The sequence below is a fragment of the Pogoniulus pusillus genome, chromosome 6, assembly GCF_015220805.1.
Source record: "Pogoniulus pusillus isolate bPogPus1 chromosome 6, bPogPus1.pri, whole genome shotgun sequence".
In the NCBI taxonomy this organism is placed as follows: Eukaryota; Metazoa; Chordata; class Aves; order Piciformes; family Lybiidae; genus Pogoniulus; species Pogoniulus pusillus.
This window is the reverse complement of record NC_087269.1, coordinates 15183506-15203254: the sequence shown is the minus strand read 5'-3', so window position 1 is coordinate 15203254 and position 19749 is coordinate 15183506. Positions and strand designations below refer to the sequence as shown.

Below are 19749 nucleotides of genomic sequence, written 5' to 3'. Positions count from 1 at the left end.
GGGGGTGAGGCGAGCCAATGGGGAGGCGGAGCGGCAGGTATGAGATGGCGGCGGGATCACCGGCGCTCTGCGGCAGGCGCGGAGGCAGGTAGGAGTAGGGTCCCCAAAGGACCGGTGTCACCTTGCCCCTTCCCTGGTACCTCGCTGCCGTGTAGGATGCTGCCCAGCCTTCTGCGGGCACACCGCGCCTGTCTAGCGCGCTGCTGGCGGGCAAATCGCCTGCCTGTGCGCCTCGGCCTCGGCCCCGTCCCCGTCCCGCCCATTGCGGTGCTTCCCCTGTGAGCCAGGTTCTCACTGCGGCGGGGCAGCTGCTCCTGCGCCTGAGATCCCCGGCTCCCTGCTGGCGATGTCGCTGTACGCCGGTCCCCTGTGCTCGGCTACGCCGCAGAGTAGCCCCTACTCGCCCCACGGGATGGGCGGGAGGGGATCTGGACGGGACGCTGGGGGAATCGTGCTGGTTTGCGGTATTTCGGTGCTGCCGTACCCTGGTCCTCTTCCGTTCGGCAGGAGGAGAGTGCTCCCTGCAGCGTCCCTGTGCTGCATTGCAGGGGAAATACCACCTGCCCCTTCTCTGAGAGAGACGGTTACAAACCACCTTCCCTCTGGCGGGGGACTATTCCATAGGGAAGTGCGTCCCTGCACTCAAGTTAGCAAAGATAAATTGCCTGACTTGCGGCTCTGTCCCTGCTCCGGTTCAGCCGCTCGCTGCCTGCGTTAGTGCGAGCCATGCTGTGACGAGGCTGCCTCTTTTCTACAACCGCAGCGTGAGATGTAACATCGAGCACTTAGCAGTTGCAAGGTTTGGTAGGATGATGGCACTAGACAGACTTGCTTTGCATCCATTCCTATTTCTCCTTTGCTTTGTCCACTCGACGCGTTATTTGCTTTCTAAATAAACGCGAAATGTCAGCTTCATCTAATTCGCCATTAGCACAGACTTTTATATGCGTGACCAGTCTGTGGCTGCCGCTGATAAAATAGCGGAGACTGTAAGAGTACCTCACTTAAACAGTGTTGTGAGAAAACTGCTGAAAGGCTGCCGTGTTATCCCTTTTTTTTTTCCTTTTTCTGTATGTGTGGCATGGTGCTGCAAACTGAGTGGCAGTTCTTGTGACTTGGAAAATACACCTGAGGGCCGTGCATCCATCCTGAGTAGCAGTGGTGCTGTCCCATTCTCTGCTGTGTGGGACCCATCCTCATGAAGTCTGTGTACTGAGCGGTGTTTGTGCTGAGGCAGAGCATTGCTCTGGAAGGGAGCACGAAGAGATGGTGCTCAGTGTGGCACATCTGAGCAGAGAGCTGGGCTTGGTAAAGGGATAAGTATGGTCCGTACAGCTGATACTTGCAACACTTTTTGGATAAGGCATTTTAAACGTGGCCTGGATCAGTCTAAATGACTGAATTTGTTATATGCTGACAGTCGTCCTTAGGATGCAATCCCCTGCAAGTGATTGTTAAACCTGGGGAATGAGTTTTACTCCAGTGTTCCTGTCACTCACAGGCAGCACTAGCAAACAGACCTCTTGCTTTACAGATCTATCACTACACACAGCACAAAGCTTGCCTTTTTTTAAAAATAAATGCTCCCTATTGTGTTTTTCCCTGTATTTTCTTTCATCTGGAGAGAAGCACAAGTTGGCTAAGTAAAGCTTTCATACTGTGTGTGTGATCTTGCAGTGTGCTGACTTAAAGACTGGATGTAAAAGCTAGTTGTCTTAATCTTCTTACCAAATGTTACTGAACACGACAAAAGATGATTTGTGTGGTTCTCTCTAACCTCTGCCTGGCTTTTCATAACTGAGAATGATGATTGCATTGTGCCTGAGTGCTCAATTTCAAAAGAGAAACATCTGTCTGTTTAATGAATGCATTTAATGTTTGATTCAAGCAGTGCCTAAATGCTTTGCCAGGCACTTAATGTCCACATCAGCCATTTGATATGGCAGGATCGGGATAAGTGGAAAGGAAAAAAGCCATGGGTCTGGAAAGCACAACGTGCTGGAGAAAGGCATAAAGACATCTTGCTAAATGGCTTGATAGACTGTCACTGCAGAGCTGGACATCAAGACCTCACACTGTGAACAGGCGGTGGGAGGAGACACAACTGCCACCTGTGTTCTCTTGCTAATGGGAAAATGGTCACTGTAAACATGACTTAAAGGTAGAAAGTCAAAATGACTTGCTGAGGATCATGCAGGAAAAATGGCTGATTTCAGAGTTGAAGCCAAGTCTGAACACATGGTTACTCGTCTCTGAAGGCAGCCTGGAGCAGGCAGGAGTCAGTCTTATTCAAACATTCTCTTTTCTGTGGCCCTCACTAAAATCTTTGAGACCTAGTCTTGTGTTTAAACTTTACTCTGACCAAGCCCTGTCTGCTACGTACCCAGGCCCAAAGTCGAGGCCATGTTGCATTTACTTGCACATAACACCCTGTCCTATTCTCATTCAGGGCCTGGGATGGGCTTGGACAACAGGATCCTTGTTCTGCTACAGTTCAGTTTATTGTCTCCTTTTTTTTTGCATGAAGGAGGAGTATTGCTTGCCCACATAGCCCACGGCAGCAGCTGGATCTCCTTGCAAGCCTGGTCTGCTGCCTTCTTGCTGTGTGCACTTTCACAAGCATATGGAAATGTCACAGGGTGTTTAATGTTCCATTAAAGGTACACAGGCACTCGGTTCAGTCTGAAACTGAAGCACAGAGTACTGGACGCTGCTGGGAAATCGGATTCCCTGTCCTAAAGGTCAGCAGTCTTCAGTGTATGATTTAGTAAGTGGCATGAACAGATGGGAAGGAGACAGAGCAGAATAAAAATGTTGGCTACTATCTAACGGTTGCACTGAAGTCAAGTTCCTCTTAGAAACACTGTCCCACTAGATACTAGGTTAGGCTGCTGACCACAGCCTTATATTTTCCCCTCATTTCAAAGTCAGTTCTTTCTGCAGCATCTCATTTTCACTTGCTCTTTATCTGGAGGCAAGAAGAAGGATCTGAGGTCCTTTCCTTGCCTTATGCACTGCTGGGTTCAGACACAGACCTGCTGTGCTCCTTTTTTTGCGGAGTTACACCAAGTCTTCACTGTGATCTTGGGAACTGACACGATGGGTTCCTGTGTTCCCAAGTTAAAGGGGTCTTGGAGCCAGCATGAGTAGAGAAATGGGAGGAGCTATGACCCTGTGGTATGATAAATTTGACTGACTTTTTGTTTCAGAGCTCACAGGTCTGGTGTGTTCCTGGCCTCCCATCCCAGTAATGCCTTATACTTATCACTGTGTCTGACAAAAGCACCGGGCCCTCTTCTCCAAGGTGCAACACCCTCACTCCCTGGCTCTTGGCCTTTCTCCCCTCTGTGCTAGGTAATTACAATTAAGCTATCTAGAGTTTCCTCGTTTTTTTTTTAAGAAACTGTAGATAGCAGGCATTGTGATAAGCTGGTTAAATGATTGCCTGCCAGCTGACTTATGAAAACTTTTAATGTGTTTGCTTTTGGCCTATAAAGCTAATAATTTGGAGTATGGCCAAAACATCCTTTCTTAGTGAGTGCTCATTAATGTGGCAGCTCTGATTTTCTGAGGCAGGAACTTCTCAGGGGAGCCAGCATTAGTTTCCCTTTCTGTTTTTCTGCAGCTCAGACACAAGGTTGGAACGTAGTTGTACAGTTTGGGAGTTCCTCGTGGGCATTCCTGTAGCCCTACTTGTGAGCTGTCATAGCAAGAGACAAGTGTGCTGTGGCTGCCTGTGCCGTGGAGAGTGGGAAGCCTTTCAGGGAGCATCCGTCAGGAGCTCTTCTGTCACGCACATGGCACTTTGTATCCTCCTGAGTGGCCCCTAGAGCAGCACATAAATATATCACTGTTCCATGGGCTTTGCAGAGAAACCAGGTGAATCCAGACAGAGATGACCTGCCAGATGGGACAAGAAGAGAGACAGTTTATGTAAGAGTTGCATAAAGTGATGATATGGGTTATTGTTAATGAATTCTGATCTCTATGTACAATATCCCATTTTTTGACATCCCAGTCTGCCTAAATTCCCATCTAAAGCACCAGTTCCCCATTCTGCTCAGTTTGGTGAGTTAATTGGGCTGCTTTGTGCATCTCCATCTTTCCAGCACCACATGCTGTGCTGCTCTGCGACTGGCCCAGCCTGTTTATCTGTGTGCCTCCGCAGCCCTGACCAGATGTCACCAGCTTATTTAAATGCTGGCATGCATCCAGGTGTACCTTATTGCAATTCCAGCTTGTGAGAGTTTACACATTTGGAACATGGGATATGGCCTCTGACATACTTAGTGGTGTCTTGCAGAGGATTGCCAATGAGGTTCGATTCACTCTTGTGCTTTGCATACACCATGATGATACAAAATAAACCACAAGCACACAGCTTACCCACTGCACCTTCACAGCAAAGGAACATCATGGAATTACACTAGTACAATGAACAAAAGTCAAGAGCTGCAACTTCCCAGGTACCTTCCTTCTCTCTATTTGCCAGGCCACGACCACAAAATCTCACCTAGCAGTACAGTTGTGAGCTGGCTGTGGATCCCGAACCAGGTCTTGGTGACCTTTTCCAGAAGGAGTTACACGCCTGTCTGGTCTGCTGTGAGTGCTGGGAAAATGGGGGTACAGGATCTCTTCAGACTGTGATTCTCTCACCCTGCTGTGGATGCAGCCATACGGTGCCCTGTGGTGCTGCTGGCCTATTGTCTCACCCCCTTCTGCAGCTCCCAACCAGCACCTGAAGCTCAGTTCATGCCTCCTCAGCCCTGCATCCCAGCCCTCTCTGCCTGATAGCTTTCAAAGCAGCTCCTTTGTGCTCAGTCCCATGTTGCCCCTCACACAGAAGCTGTATTTCTTCTAAATGTCTGCAATGTGACCTGATTATTTTTCCTGTCCTTCCTTGCCCTCCTTTTTAATAGTGTCTGCAGAAAAGCTGGCAGAGTTCAGTTATATCAGTCATTCATGCTGACTGATAGTACTTCCTCTTCTCTTGGGATTCCTCCTCTTTTCTGTCTCTCCAGCATTCATTTCAGATTTAGCCATCAGCCCTCTAAAGACAGAGTATCGCCTTTGTTCTGTATTTGTACAGCATGGAGCACATTGGAGTCCCCAGCTGTGACTGAGGTTCCAAGTGCCACAGTGATAAAAGTGAATAAATCAGTACAAGAAGAGACAGCTGCTGCCATCTAAAAAGATTCGGTTTTGGTGCTGGTTTCAGTGAAATCAGGATTGACTCTAAGGCTCATTTTCTGTTGCTGCTCCCAGTAAGGGGTTATATTAAAATAAAGACACAAACTTTAGACTGCATTAAAAGTTGTGAAAATCAGAGCAGCATTGCTCTTCGGTGCCTTTGGACTCTTTTTCTGACGTTAAGACAGACATAGGAGCTTGCTGATCTTTAATGTAAAACTATCGGGTTTATGGCAGTAGCTGTCTGGGTAGAGTCTTGGGTAGGAGGCCAAGCAGCCTCACAGCATGGGATCATCATGAGCTGTGGTGGTGGTGTTGGGAAGGAGACCTGGTGGGGGGAGCACCATGGTGAACATGCGGTTCCTCTCTAAGCCACCTCTTTTATTTTCCTCCTTCTAGCACTAGAAGGCATCTGGATACACTGATGTTGTAGTGACAGCTGACTGAAGTACCACTTTGTTGACTCTGCAATACTCCAATAGCTATTATTAGAGACATTGCAAAAGAATTCACTGAGGTCAAACATTTCATGCTTCAATGCAAATTTCTTGATGTTTCACATCTATCTTGTGAATGTGTGTCTTGCTGCTGCAGCCTTCTTTAAGACTGGTAGTATATTGCATTTTGATTTTCTTTTGAAGCACACCTCTATGCACACTTCTCCTGCTTTCCAGCTATTCTATCTTCCTGGATAGATTTGTTTCCATTTCACATCACAGATGTGTAGCTGATGTTGCTGAAGTCTGCTTTGAGTTCTTTACTGACAGAGTATTCGAATTCATAGGTTATAGCAGTGGCTTGGATATCCAATTTACCTGATGTCCAAAAGATGGCCATGTATTACGTTAGTTCCAGGTCATCCAGCACAGGCTGCCATCACGTAATAGCAGCTTTCTTCCCCAGATGCTTGCTGTTTAAATTGTATATTATTATCTGGTTCCCATAGGCAAAAGGCTGAGTCACTCCATGTTAGCTGTTTAAATGTGAAGAAAGCAAAGCAAAAATCAGCAGTGTTGTTTAGCACAGGCTCACCTCTAAGTCTCGAGAGAGTGGGCAAGGATCGGCATGCACTGTGCTATGCACTGTGTACTCATCACAGAAGGGCTCGGCCCCTAAAGACCTCGTGAGTATAACCCTAGGCAAAAAATTGCTGCTTGTTTTTCTTGACATTTCTCAAAGGCAAATGAGTCATCCTACAAAGAGTTACTGTGCTAAATCGGAGGCCTGAATGTGGTAATCTTTGTAGCACTATTTTACAAAAACGTCCAATCCTCAAAGCAAACTTAACTGTGAAGTAATTTCTAATGTCTCTACAGTCCATTCCCATTAGGATTTGTTTTTTTAATCTAGGAAATAATTTGTCTTCTAGTCCTTTTGTACTTAAAATGATTCCACATAATTCCACTATGGTTCTTTCATCTCTTTGCAAAATCCGGGGTGACTCCTATCTGGCTGTGGAAATACTGTTTTCAGACATCCTCATTAATTGATTCCTTACTCTGGCATAATGTAGGGAACGATGCTACTTCTGTCTCCCTGGGGAAATATGAGCCTGTGCGCATCTGTCCCGTCTCCCTTTGTGCTTAGCCAGGCAAAGAATTGCTCATGTTTTCTGTTCTTTAGCACTGCCTGCTTATCACTCTGCTCTCAGTATTTGGTAGCAGGCTGACTCTTTTTCATAGTCTAAAGATTTTATTACAGAGGGAGATTTTCTTCCATTATCTGCCTTATTTTCAAAAGCTCCTTAATCCTTTTACTTCTGTATGGTAAAACTCTGCTGTGGTGCGTCTGAAGTGTTAGCTTCTTAGTGACAATGTACCAAGTCTGCAAAATGGCATTGGAGAGGGATTTTCCCACTGGACTGGGTACATCACGTACCTTTGAAATCCACAGCTTCTCATTTTTCCACTTTCCTATCCAGACAAACATGGCTAATGCTTTGCCCCAAAGGTACCTCATCCTTTTCTTCTTTGGCTTGTGTGCTCCTTATCGTCTATTTCATGTTGCTTGAACCTGTTTCTGTCTTCACATGGGCAGAACTAGAATGATACAAAATCTGTAAAAGCCACTAAACCAGTTAGGTCTCACCTATCTGAATGCAAGATTGCTACCATGTGTGCTAATCTGCCTGCTTGCACAGCTCTGGCACCACAGATTCAATCACCAGGTTTAGCCAATTAAAGTCTCATTTTTGTCCTAGTTTTCAATGCATTTCCCTAGCCTGGATCTAGTTACCTTAGGGATTAATTGATCCATCATGATTTTGACCTCCTGCACCATCCACTCCCCATGAAATGATGGGGCTGTCATGCCTGAAGCAAGAATGTTGTGTGTGACAGACAGCTTTCTTTGTGACTTGGCTGGGATCACAGGCTCCACTTCTAAAAGATAGTAGAATGGCAAGAATCTCAGCACAATATAGGGCCCATTTTTTTTTTAATCTGCTGTCTTAATCACAACCCTATTAGTAGAAGATTTTATTATTCATTAGGATTTCATTTTATTCATGGGACAGGAGGGAGGAAGCTATTTATTCCTTTATTTTGTCATCTTTTGACGTGTCATAAAAGCAATCTGAGATCACAGCAGCATGTAGAAAATAGAACTTTCTAATTGCAAACAAAGCAAAAAAAAACCAAACCAACCCTGCAAACCAATAAACTCTCTGAATACTGCTGCTGTTATATCAACTGTGAGTGTAGGTAGAGTACATCCATCTTCCTTTTTTAACATGAAAGCAGCAGATGGGACACATGGCTTTTTCTGAAGGTTATGGTGTGTGTAGCAGTGAGGGTTGGCAGGGCTATTGTGTGTAAAGCCAGTGGGGGCTTTATCTTTGCTCAGAAATAGATTGGCTTCATGTTTCCATTTTGATTAGCAATAATGATACAAAGGCAAATTTTCCATGCGAGGAAGAGCTGCTAATAAAGTGACCTTTCAAAATTAAGTAGCTCATTGAAGTGCCATACCACAGTAAGAGCGTACAAGGCTAGTCCCAGCTGTGGCAGGCAGGGAAACTGGATGGGAATCCAGAGAAATGTGGAATGAGGAAGCCTGAAGTGGATGAATGGCACATGATGGTAGCAAAGAGCAATGGCCAGGTGCTCCTTCCATTTCTGGACAGGATGATCTACATGCTTTGTCTTCTAGAAGGTCTTGAAGTGTGAAAGGCCAGGGCAGAGTGTTTCTAGTGAGGTATCCGGGCACGGGGTTGTGCCGTTAAGCGACTCTGCCATTGTCCTGCTAGCGCCATAAAGTGCCGTAGCATCAGTTTTGCCTGGATGCTCTTGGGAATGTGGTAGCTTGGCTTTACTCATGGTAAACACAGGGTAGATTTGGGGCTATTTTGCGAATTCCTCTTGGATACAGGTGGAGAGCACTTAAAACCACGCTGGTTCTGATTCAAAACTCCAGTTTCTATGTAGGAATTATTTGCTGTTAAACTCCAGCTACGCAGCCTTTGGCAAGAGACATGAATCAATTTGTCCAGCTTTTCTTTTCTGTTTTGTCTCTGTGTGAAGGCTGATGCCCAGTGTGTGCCAAGGGGGCCTTTCAGACCCAATAATGCGCCCTTGTGTCTCGTAGCATGCGTGGAATTTGCATAGGCTGTGCTGGGACAGGCAGGTTTCTTTTGTTGCTGGAAACAAGGAGCAAGTTCTTTTCCCTGTCTCTGCTTCCTAATGCCTCTCCAAAAGCTCTCAGCACTCATGTAAGAAATTTACGTTTTTCTATTTCTTCTTGCATTAAATGTTGTTAAACTTTGTGTGACTTGTAACAGTGGCTGTGCAGAGAAGTTGTGTCAGTCAGTTAGAGTTGACAAAATTGTTTAATTTTCTTTCTCTGAATGAATCTAGATATCTAATTGTCAGAAGGAGCAGATAATCTGTGATGCTTGATGTAACTGCTGCAAAGTATTTGCATATCTTCTCTGTGGGGAAACAAAACTGCTAGTGAGTGAATAATAGTGCACAGATCATTGCAGGCAGGGTCACTGGGCCTATACACTTGCTATTAACCCTTCTCAGGATCTGTATTGCCACAGAATAAGTTGTCATGGGTTTCAGGCAAAGGGCTTGCTCCATATTATGGGCAGAGCTGGCACTTGTTTGTGCATTGTAGCCCTGTACAGTAAGGTGTGAATATGATCGGCTCGATTGGCAGTAGCTTTCTGGCAGTTGATACTGGGTTATTGCACTTTGGTTTTGATTTATTGCAGATAACAAACTGTTGAAAAACAGGCTGGGAGGTGCTCAGAAAAATGCAACCTCCATTTGGAGTCAGCAGCATGCTTGTTAGGCTACTCTAAGCCATGCAGCTGGGAGCCTTTAACAGCTTTCTAAAATTTTAGATGGCCTGGCAGATTGCCTTGCAGTCTGCCTTGCAGACCTGCCTCATCTCCATCCTCTTGACGAAGTCTTTGGCATCCGTGGAGAGCAGTGGCAAGGGGATTGCAATTCATACAAATTCTCATGATGCAAGTGTTGCTGAGAGTCTGGTTTCCTCTGATTTCGTTGAGTATCTTTCACCTTGTGAAGTCTTAGTCTCAGCTTTTATTCTTTTCTTCTGGTCATGCATACCAGAAATGCCAAGGTGGTCTTTCAGGTTAAAGATGTGCAGCAATCACTCAGATAGCTGTTGGGTTCACAGATACTGTGTGTGGGCAGGCTGGAGTTCAGATGACTTGCCAGTATATGCTTTGATGTCCACTCCTTTGTTAGTGGCTGCTGACTTACATCAGGACAGTAAGCTGATGAGATCTCTAAGAACCAAAGTGCTCTGTTGTTTGAACCAACAGATGTAAGATGCACTGGGTTGCAAACACTTTTGGTGGCTGGCGTGCCGAGCATAGATGCTCAGCATTGTCCAAACACAGTCAGGTGGCCTCTGCACCTTGGCAGAGAGGAGAGGTCAAGGTACTCCAGTCTTCCATGGGAAAGTCTGCTTTGGAGGGAAGAAGCCTCAGGGCTGATCAGCAGAGCACATGACTCCTCTGGGTGCCACTTCACACCTGAGAGATCAACCTGACCCCTGGAGCACCAGCACAGCATTTCTATTACCTGGGTTGGAAAATGGTGTTTGGTGAGAGGTTACAGCTTGAGGCGGGACATTGAAGCAGTGAAAAGGAAATTATCTGAGAACCCAAGAATGATTGAAGGGTTGGGGAATGTCATGCAGTGAAAGCAGGCAGTGTGTGCAAGCTGGGTGAGTAGGCAGCCTCCACCCAGAGCCCTGGAAGAACTGGCACACCAACTTGCAGAGCCAGATCAGGACTTTATAGCAGAGTGTGACATCATGGCAGTAGCAGCTTGTGACTGCAGAACAATGACACTGATTCTTACATTTAAGTAAGACAAGGACAGGAGAACCAAGCTCTGTAACTGGATTGTGGGCTTGACTTCAGAAGCATGCAAGTGTTTGAAACAGTGCTGGGAAGATGGTAATGGAAGACGGGAATTGAGATGAGCTTCAAGTGCGAGCATTAAGAGTGCTGATTAACCCCTGATCTCTTTGATAACTTTTTACTTTGAATTTTGACAGATAAATATAGCTTACCTCACAGGTATGTGGTATAGGTAACCCTTAGCAGAGCAGTGTCTCAGATGCATCCCTGTACCCATGCCACGTAAGAAACTATGAAATTGAGAAAACAGGCATCAGTATTGAATAGGGAAGTAAGATGAAGGACAACCTGAAGAAGAGGCAAGAACTGCATTAGCCAAAAAGATGTGCTAGAAGAAAGATTACTCTAGGGGTTCCCCAAGGACTGATCTTGCATGGCTCTCTCCAGACTCAGAGTATGTAGCTGGGCACTCATTGTAGCTGGTAGAGAGTAGTAACCAGACAGCTGGAGCTTATTCCCTAGGAGCATTTGAACAGAGCCCCAGCAGAACTATCAACCAGTGTTATGGCATGCTTGTGATCTTAAAAGCATAGTCTCAGGGCAGAGGGAACTGTCTAGTTGTTAATAGGAAGGTAGAGTTAATGGGACAGTAATTGGAACTGATGAGTATAAGCTGGCCATGAAAAGACTTAGATTGGGTTTTAGACTTTCAGGTCACTGGGAGTGAATTTTTTGGGAGAAAGAGAGACAGAACCAAATTTATGACTGAGAGTGGTAAGTTAATGTACAATATTAGATGTCATGTCTGCTTGATCTGATAGGCTATAGGTGAAGGGAAAATTCTGGTTGCTATGTGTTGCATAGGTTACTATCACACTATACAGCACTAAGTTGTGGATTATGTTGTGCAAACAGGCCAGAAGTGTTTTTAATCCAAAGTGAAATGCAACTGCTGAACACTCACTAACACCAGACAGTGCTGTTGGTGTAGACTGGTAGCTCCCGTGTCATCAGATGACTTCTTTAGGGCAGACCAGTTGGGTGTGAAAAAACCAAGCAATGCAGAATTACCATTTGTTTTCCTTTCTCGTTTTTTCCAGCGATGCCATCTGCAACTTTGTCATTTGCAATGACTCCTCCCTCCGTAGCCAGCCGATCATTTTCAATCCTGACTTCTTTGTGGAAAAGCTGCGCCATGAAAAACCAGAGGTATTCACAGAGTTAGTTGTCAGCAACATTACCAGGCTCATTGACTTGCCTGGGGCAGAGCTGGCTCAGCTAATGGGAGAGGAGGACCCAAAGCTGCCTGGGACAAACACAGCCTCTGGATTTTTTCGCTCTCTGATGACTCTGAAGCGCAAAGGTGAGTATGGTATGATGTCTGGTGCCCACCTTTAGGATGCTGCTGAATTTCATCATCTCTTGCAGATAGTTTACAAAACTTACAGTATGGGCCTGTTGCTGTTTTGAGTTTGTTTTGAATGCTTAATTCTATGGGTTTCTAATCTCTGGGGATGCCAGGTCTAGAAAAGAGCAAAGCAGAGGCCAGGTTAATCCTGGAAATGCCCTTGCCACTTCTAGAACACTCCTCTGCAGGGGGTTATTGCTGTTTTTTATGTCAAGTTGGCCTCCATGCATCAGCTGCTTACTGTACTCAGTGCAATACACACCACAGAGACAGGGGTTTGGTCCCTCTGTGTTTCTGATCTGACTTTGTGGATAGCCCTGATTTGGAGAGGGGTGCCTGAATAAGCTGCACATTCTTCCAGCACACATCAAGGTGTCCTTTGTCTTTTGCTTGTTTGTGTCCATGGAGGTCCATGCTTTGTTTTCCTTAGCTTTTTAGTTTTCTTCATAAGTGATGGAATATCAATGAAGGCTGAGAGCATCAGGTTCATGGAGAACAGTAATGTCTAGGTTTTCAAGGCCACTGACTCCACTCAGGACCCACCATCTCCTTCAGTTGCTGTTCCAGCTCTCTGAAAAGGTCTTGTCTGTGCAGCTCAGAAATCTGTAAACATCTCCCTTCTGTTCCACATCCCAGTCCAGTGAGTCAGTGAAGCTCTGCATACTGACTCTGTCCAGGCCTAGATTAAACCCTGGGAGATGACATACTCCTCTTTCTCTCAGGCACAAGCAATCAGCAGGAATTTTCTTCTGGTAAACTGACTATTCTTATATTCTCTTTCAAGTTCAGCTGTCTTGGTTATGAAACATTAGCCCCAGGCCCCTTCTCAGAAGTCTGAGAGTTGCTTCTGAGTGCAGTTCTGCACAGATCCTCTCATCTTCACTGGCTGACATTAACACCCTGTTTTATTGCAACTAAAAGGGTGTTCTAGGTGTGTGTGCGTGTCTTCTCCCACCTTTCCTCACACTCAAGGGAATCTTGGTTTTTCTGATAAATTCAATCAGATGTTCTCTGTCATCTAGACAGAAACTGCTTCCATCTGGGCACCTCTTGCACCCCTGTCAGCTTTGGTTTCCTAGCTAGACTTGTCTGCTGGCAGAGAAGCTGTGGGTACCTGTCTTCAGATGTTTGCAGCCTGAGGTTGAACCCTTCTGCTATTATGAAGCAGCAAGGTAGGTCATGGCAATATTGAGGAATTCTCACCTGAGGATGATAAAATTTATCATTTGCAGTACTTGGTTTTCTCTTGCAGTGCTTCCCAGCCCAGGGTGAGTGTCTACCAGGGTTTGCAGTGGGTAAGCCAGGAGTGGATGGCTGAAACCAGCACCATAAAATTCCTCTTGAGCAGTGGAGCCATAGAACTTGTCCTTTCAAACCACAATGGAGGAAGGGGTTTAGTAGAATCAGAAACACTTAGAGAAACTATGTAAAGGTTGAAGACAAAGTGATAGGTCCCTTCTCAGAGTTACTCACAATAGCAGAATTCACAGATAAATTGAGTTGGAAGGGATCCTCAGAGGTTGTTTTGCCCAACCTTCCTTCAGTAAGCAGGGACACTTCCTACTAGATAAAGATACCCAGAGCCATATCAGGTCTGATCTTGAATGTCTCCAAGGATGGGGCCTCAACCACATCCCTGGGCAACCTGTTCCAGTATTTTAGCATTCCTATTGTAAATAACTTCCTTCTTAGGTCCAACCTAAATCTACCCTGCTCCAGTTTAAAACCATTGCTACAAGCCCTTCTAAACAGTCGTTCCCCTGCCTTCCTGTGAATCCCCTTCAGATATTGAAATGTAGCTATAAGGTCTCTCTGGAGCCTTGTTTTCTCCAGGCTGAGCAGCCCCAACTCCTTTAGCCTGCCTTCATAGCAGAGGTGCTCCAGCACTGATGATCTTTGTGGCCCTCCTCTGGATCTGCTTCATTAGGTCCATGTCTCCCTTGTGTTGCGGGCCTGAGAGTTGGATTCACAACTCCAGGTGAGGTCTCATCAGAGTAGGGTGGCAGAATCACCTCTCTTGACCTGTTGGCCACACTTTTTTTCATGCAGCCCAGGATGTGATTTGCATTTGGGGCTGCAAGTGCACGTTGTTGGCTCATGTCCAATTTCTTGTCCACCAGTACCCCTAAGACCTTTTCTGCAGAGGTGCTTTCAATTTCATTGTATCCCAGCCTGGACTAATACTGAGGATTGCCCTGATCCAGGTGCAGGACCTTGCACTTTGCCTTGCTGAACCTCTTGACATTCTTCTCAGCTCACCTCTCCAGCCTGTCCAGGTCCATCTGGATGGCAGCCCATCCTTCAGTCTTGTCAACCACACCACTCATCTAGGTATCATATGCAGACTTCCTGAGCATGCACTCAATCTCTGCCTGTGTCATTGGTGAAGATACGGAACAGCACTGGTCCCAGTACTGACACTTGAGGGACACCACCTGTCATCCATCTCCATCTGGACATTGAGCTGTTGACCACTACCCTTTGTGTGTGATCATCCAAACAGTTCCTTATCCACATTGCTCATAGGAAGACTGCTCAGGTCTTCACACTGCCCCAGCCTGCAGTTAGACTGTGCTCTTCCCTATTATTGCCCCTGCCTCCTGGAAAGGAGCAGAACACCTTAAATTCAGACACTTGATGGAGGAGTGAGCGAGTAGCCAAGATGAAAGTGTTTTTTTAGTGTGCTCTTGTTGAAAGCTTCTAGCAGGGGCTTGTCAGCTTTTTCTGGCTCATTTTTTTTTAATTAACTGCACTCTGCTGGGGTCTTACCAGACCTGAAATATCCACCTGGCTGTCCTTCCCCAAGAGCTCCACCTTCCCCCATTCAGACATCTTTATGGCCACCTGTCTCACTACAGCTACAGCTAGCAGATGTTTCCAAGTCTGCTGGCTGCACTCCCAGGCTGCAACAGCAGTGTCTCCCTGCATTGACAGGCACTGTCTGTGAACTTCTTTTTCTCAGAGTTTGGCCAAGAAGTTTGAGCCTACAGAGAAAATCAGTTTCATGTATTGTGTGTTTCATCTTGGAGCCATCATTTGTTTTTCTTCATGTCACAGATCAGCTAGAACAAACAGGTTTTATTTCTTCAAAGCCAGAGGCCAAGGACCATAGAGCTCAGAGCTGATCCAACTGCAAATACTTGAAACTTCTTTGAGCATCAGGAAACTCAATCTCACACTGCTTCTTAGTTTCAGAAGCAATCATACAGTAACATCTAAGCCTTTGTAACTCAGCATCCATTCTCCAAACATATATTTCAGGTTTCTTTGACAATCAAATTCTCATCTTCTGACTTCAAAGTAAATTGAATTTGTCAGGCTCTGCGTGTCTCAAGAAGATGTATTTTCGTCTTTTCTACCTGGCATCTATTGATTCTATCTGTTGAATGTCTAATGAGTTTAGTTTTCTTCAAGGACAACAATCTTTTGCCAACTGTTCCCTCCCTTTGTACTTGAGACTTTCAGATCTTACATGTGGAGCAGGCGGTCACATCACACTCATTTCTCTTGCAAGCCTGAAGCAGGCACTTTATCAGAAGCAGGTCAGAAAGTTCTTGATTTAGCAGGATGCTGGAGTTCCTGATGGTTTGCCATGCCTCTCAGAAGTCCTGGAAAGTGGAACACTTTTCAGGCGGAATAAATTTAGTTGCACAGGAAGACTGCTAAAGAAGTCCATTGGGTTGACCAAGTCTTTCCCACACACTGTAATCATCAACAACACAGAAGAGTAAGATTTGTAGTGCAATAGGCCAAATGTTAGTAAAATCAAAATGTGCTGTGAGGGGGAAAGAAAAAAATAGACAAGACAAAGTTTGTAGAAAAGACAACTTTTATCAGCCAATGCACTCTTTGGACTGCTGGGCTGTCAGCTGTAACAATAAGGAGGGAAATCTTCAGCCACAGAAAGCTGGGCTGCAATTGCCCAGCTTGCGCTCAGAAGCGACCTATGCTTCTGGCAGTCTGGTCATGGAGATGGGGAGAATATTCTTTTCTTCAATCTGCTGACTCTTTGAAGTGTAAGTGCAAGGGCACAACAAACCAGTTCTGTACCTGGTTCCAGTTCGAGTCCCAGCCAACATGTTATAGTATGGGTTACCATACTGGTCTCTAGCTAGTCAAAACAATACTCATTATCAATGTGGGCTGGGGGGTGATGAGATTGGGAACAGCCCTGCAGAAATGGGCTTGAGGGTGCTGGTGAATGAAAAGCCATAAGAAGGACATGGGCTTGATGAAGAGGGTCTAGAGGAGGGTCACAAAAATGTCCAGAAGGCTAAAGCACCTCTCCTATAAAGATAGGCTAAGAGAGTTGGGGTTGTTCAGGCTGGAGAAGAGAAGGCTTGGGGGAGACCTTATAGTAGCCTTCCAATATCTGAAGGAAGCCTGCAAGAAAGCTGGGGAGGGACTGTTCACAAGGGCATGCAGCAGCAGGACAAGGGGCAATGTTTTTAAACTAGACAATTGTAGATTTAGATTGGACATTAAGCAGCTCTTTACTGTGAGGATGGTAGAACACTGGAACAGGTGGCTCAAGTAGATGGTGGACACCTCATCCTTAGAGACATTCATGGTGAGGCTTGATGGTGCTCTAAGCAACCTGATCTAGTTGGGGATGTCCCTGCTTACTGCATGGGTGTTGGACTAGATGACTTCTAGAGGTCTGTTCCAGCTCAGTGCATTGTGTGATCTACAAAAACCTACATGCATCTGATGGAAGAAGTGGTGCTGAGGTTGCTGCCATGGGAATTGCCTCAGCTTTCTCAGGGAACAAAGTGTACTGGTTATGTGTATCTGGTGGAAAAAAAGATTCAGCAGAAAACACTGGATGACCACTGTCTTACCTCGGAAGGCCCTCTCTGCATGACAGTTTTATGCATTGCTTCAACAAGTGCCTTTCAGTTAAATGGACTTCTCATCTAATGTTGTCTTCTATCTAAGGATCTTCTTCCTTTCAGCTCAGTTACTTCTACCTTCTCTGGGCACTGTAGCCTGTATTATTTGCTGGAGTTCTGGAGCTGGCAGCTCACACCCAATGAGATGAAAGCAAACTCCAGAAGTGTGAGGTGCTGTCAGTGGTCCATATGGAGAAAGGCCCAGCTCATTGCTCTGCTGCTCTCCTTTTTTTATAGTTCTGCCTTGTTGAGCCTTCATACTTTACTGTACTTGGGCCAAGGCAGCCGACTTGGAAGAGAGATTCACTAGAATCAGGGAATTCCAGGCATTATCCATTCCTGAAAAGGAGCCCAGTGTGAGTCAGTTGGATTATGTCTGCTCTCCCTAGTAATGTTTATTTCTCTCTCTAGTAATCTCATAGCTGCATCTTTTCTTTTTGCTCCATTTCATGTCAAGGCACAGTGAGGATTAATCTGGACTTTCTTCCCCAGGTGTGGAGTGTTCTAACATGGCAGGCACCTGGACAGTCCAGGCTGTCACATCATACCCAGCAACATGTTTCCATAAGTCTGGGCTTGCAGATGATATGCCCTTTAAAAATGCAGCAGCTGTTCTTGTGTTTTCACAAGCTAGAGAGGGTTTGCTTTAGCTGATAAAAACTAATTAAACAGAGGTAAGCAGCAGAGTGGTGAAGCCTTTGTAAGTACAGCATGGTGAGATGAAGTGACTTAATTTGAGAGTGGTTGTGTTACCTCCTTGTGACCTTCACCCTTAGCATTTTATGGCACTGATATTTCCACAATGACCTCTCTCTCTTTGGGAACCACTTGTCTCTGTTGCTGTTGGATTGTAAGTTGCCTTGACATGTTATCTTCTGTTCTGCAGAGAAAGGAGTGGTGTTTGGCTCACCACTGACAGAAGAAGGCATTGCACAGGTTTCCCAGCTAATCGAGTACCTGCACAAAAGTAAGTGATGCTGTCTTACTGTCCCAAGGGGTATCTGTCTGGACTGCATCAGGGGTGTAGGCAGTGTGAGAAGCTCTGAGCTCTCCAGCAGCAGGAGCTGGGGCTGCACTAGGTGAATACTCCACAGAACTGCCTAGTAGATATGTTTCTCTCTTTCCCTCTGTACACAAACTTTTTCTAGTGATGGGAGCCTTCTTGAAGTCACATCTTTGAATGCAGTTCACTGAGGTTTGCTGTCAAGTTCTGGAAAGGGGAGGGGACTGGTTTAATAAAAAGATGGAAATCAGCCTTTGTTTAATCAGTGGCCTTTTTACTCCTCTCTGCCAAGCAGATCTAAGAGCAGAAGGCTTGTTTCGTGTGCCAGGCAACAGCATCAGGCAACAGATCCTAAAGGATGCTCTGAACAGTGGTACAGATATTGACCTGGATTCTGGGGATTTTCATTCCAATGATGTGGCCACCCTGCTTAAGATGTTCCTGGGTGAATTACCAGAGCCACTGCTGACACACAAGCACTTCCATGCCCACCTCAAAATTGCAGGTGAGTGAGCAGCATGGGACAGAGATGAGCAGAAGGAATAGAACTAGCCTCCTAGGAAGCTGGTAATGGTGCAGAGCTGCACACTAGGATGCAGAATTATAATCCTAAAAGGCAGAGCAAGGAGAAATTGCCCTGCTACCTTAGCCTAGTGGTGGAAAGACTGGAGTTGAAAGTCCTAAGAATCAAACCACATCCGTCTAGTGCAGTCTTCTCTCCAGCAATAAATGGATACCCACAGAAGGAGAACCCACACTGGCAACCTGTGTCTCCACCTGTATTAAGACTGGGAGGGTGTCCTGCATGGGGTGTGTTGTCTATGTACTTAACTGTTATTGAACAGTTGTGAACTTCCTCCATCTCATCTTTAACCCATCATAACTCTTAGCAACTGTGTTGTCCTGTGGGAGGAGTACCATAGGTTAACGCATCAGTTGGGGAGCTTGGGAGATGCTGAGAGAGGGCCAAGAGCTGCGTTTGGAAGAGATCTGCATGTGAAGCAGGAAAGGTAACTGGCCTGCTGTTCTGAGTAGCAATGTATGTCCTCCTTGTTGTGCCTTGGCAGACTTGACTCTGTTTGATGAGAAGGGGAATAAGACCAGCACTCCAGACAAAGAGCGCCAGATTGAAGCCCTGCAGCTGCTGTTTTTGATCCTTCCCGCACCCAACCGCAGTTTGCTCAAGCTGCTGCTGGACTTGCTCTACCAGACCGCCAAGAAGCAGGACAAGAACAAGATGTCTGCCCATAATCTTGCCCTCATGTTTGCACCCCACATCCTATGGCCCAGAAACGTGAGCAATGCCTCAGTATGTGCGGGTGGGATGTCGCAAAGGCAGTAAGCAGAAGCTTGGCAGGCATGTACGGAAATAACAAAGATGGGAAGATTAGGTGAGGGTTGGAGACGGAGATGGTGGGATGGAGATCCTGGCAGGACTTAGTCCTAGTGTTTAATCCAGACCTGCTGTAGGTCTCATTTGCAGCTGATGCTTCATCTTTTCAGTAAGAATAAAAGCACAGCACAGTCCTGCTTCTTTTAAGTGTGACGGCTCAGACTGCACGGCTTCTTGCAAGTTTTCTTATGCTGCTGGTAACTGACCCTGTCTAGTTCCTCCTCTCAGAGCAATTTTGGCCCTGTGAGTTGTTCTTGTTGATGTGCTGAGAGCCTTACCTGCTTTCTTGCTCAGAGCAGGTCTCTTGCTGAGACACTGTGTCTTGTGTCCCAAGGGCAGCAAGGGCAGCAGAGAACCCTCCTGCTCCTCTTCTAACTGCTGTGCCCTCTTGCCAGGTGACAGCAAATGACCTTCAAGAGAACATCACAAAGCTTAACAATGGGGTGACTTTCATGATCAAACATTCTCAGAAGCTCTTCAAGGTAAGTGCACTTTGGGGTCTTGCTCTCCTTGGCACTTCAG

At 45.9% G+C, this 19749-nt stretch overlaps 1 protein-coding gene across 3 annotated transcripts in view; it reads left to right on the top strand.

The window, feature by feature from the left end:
- Positions 1–19749, top strand: part of ARHGAP19 (Rho GTPase activating protein 19) — a 28403-nt gene continuing 8654 nt past the window's right edge. For 2 of the 3 annotated variants that reach the window (XM_064144572.1, XM_064144574.1), the window contains exons 1-6: positions 1–88; positions 11632–11894; positions 17718–17798; positions 18130–18339; positions 18902–19128; positions 19623–19709. In XM_064144572.1, the coding sequence (XP_064000642.1) occupies positions 18–88; positions 11632–11894; positions 17718–17798; positions 18130–18339; positions 18902–19128; positions 19623–19709 (939 nt within the window). In that variant the 5' untranslated portion in view covers positions 1–17. Of the gene's footprint in view, positions 89–8843; positions 8900–11631; positions 11895–17717; positions 17799–18129; positions 18340–18901; positions 19129–19622; positions 19710–19749 lie in introns of those variants that run through there. The other variant, XM_064144573.1, reaches the window with a different exon arrangement.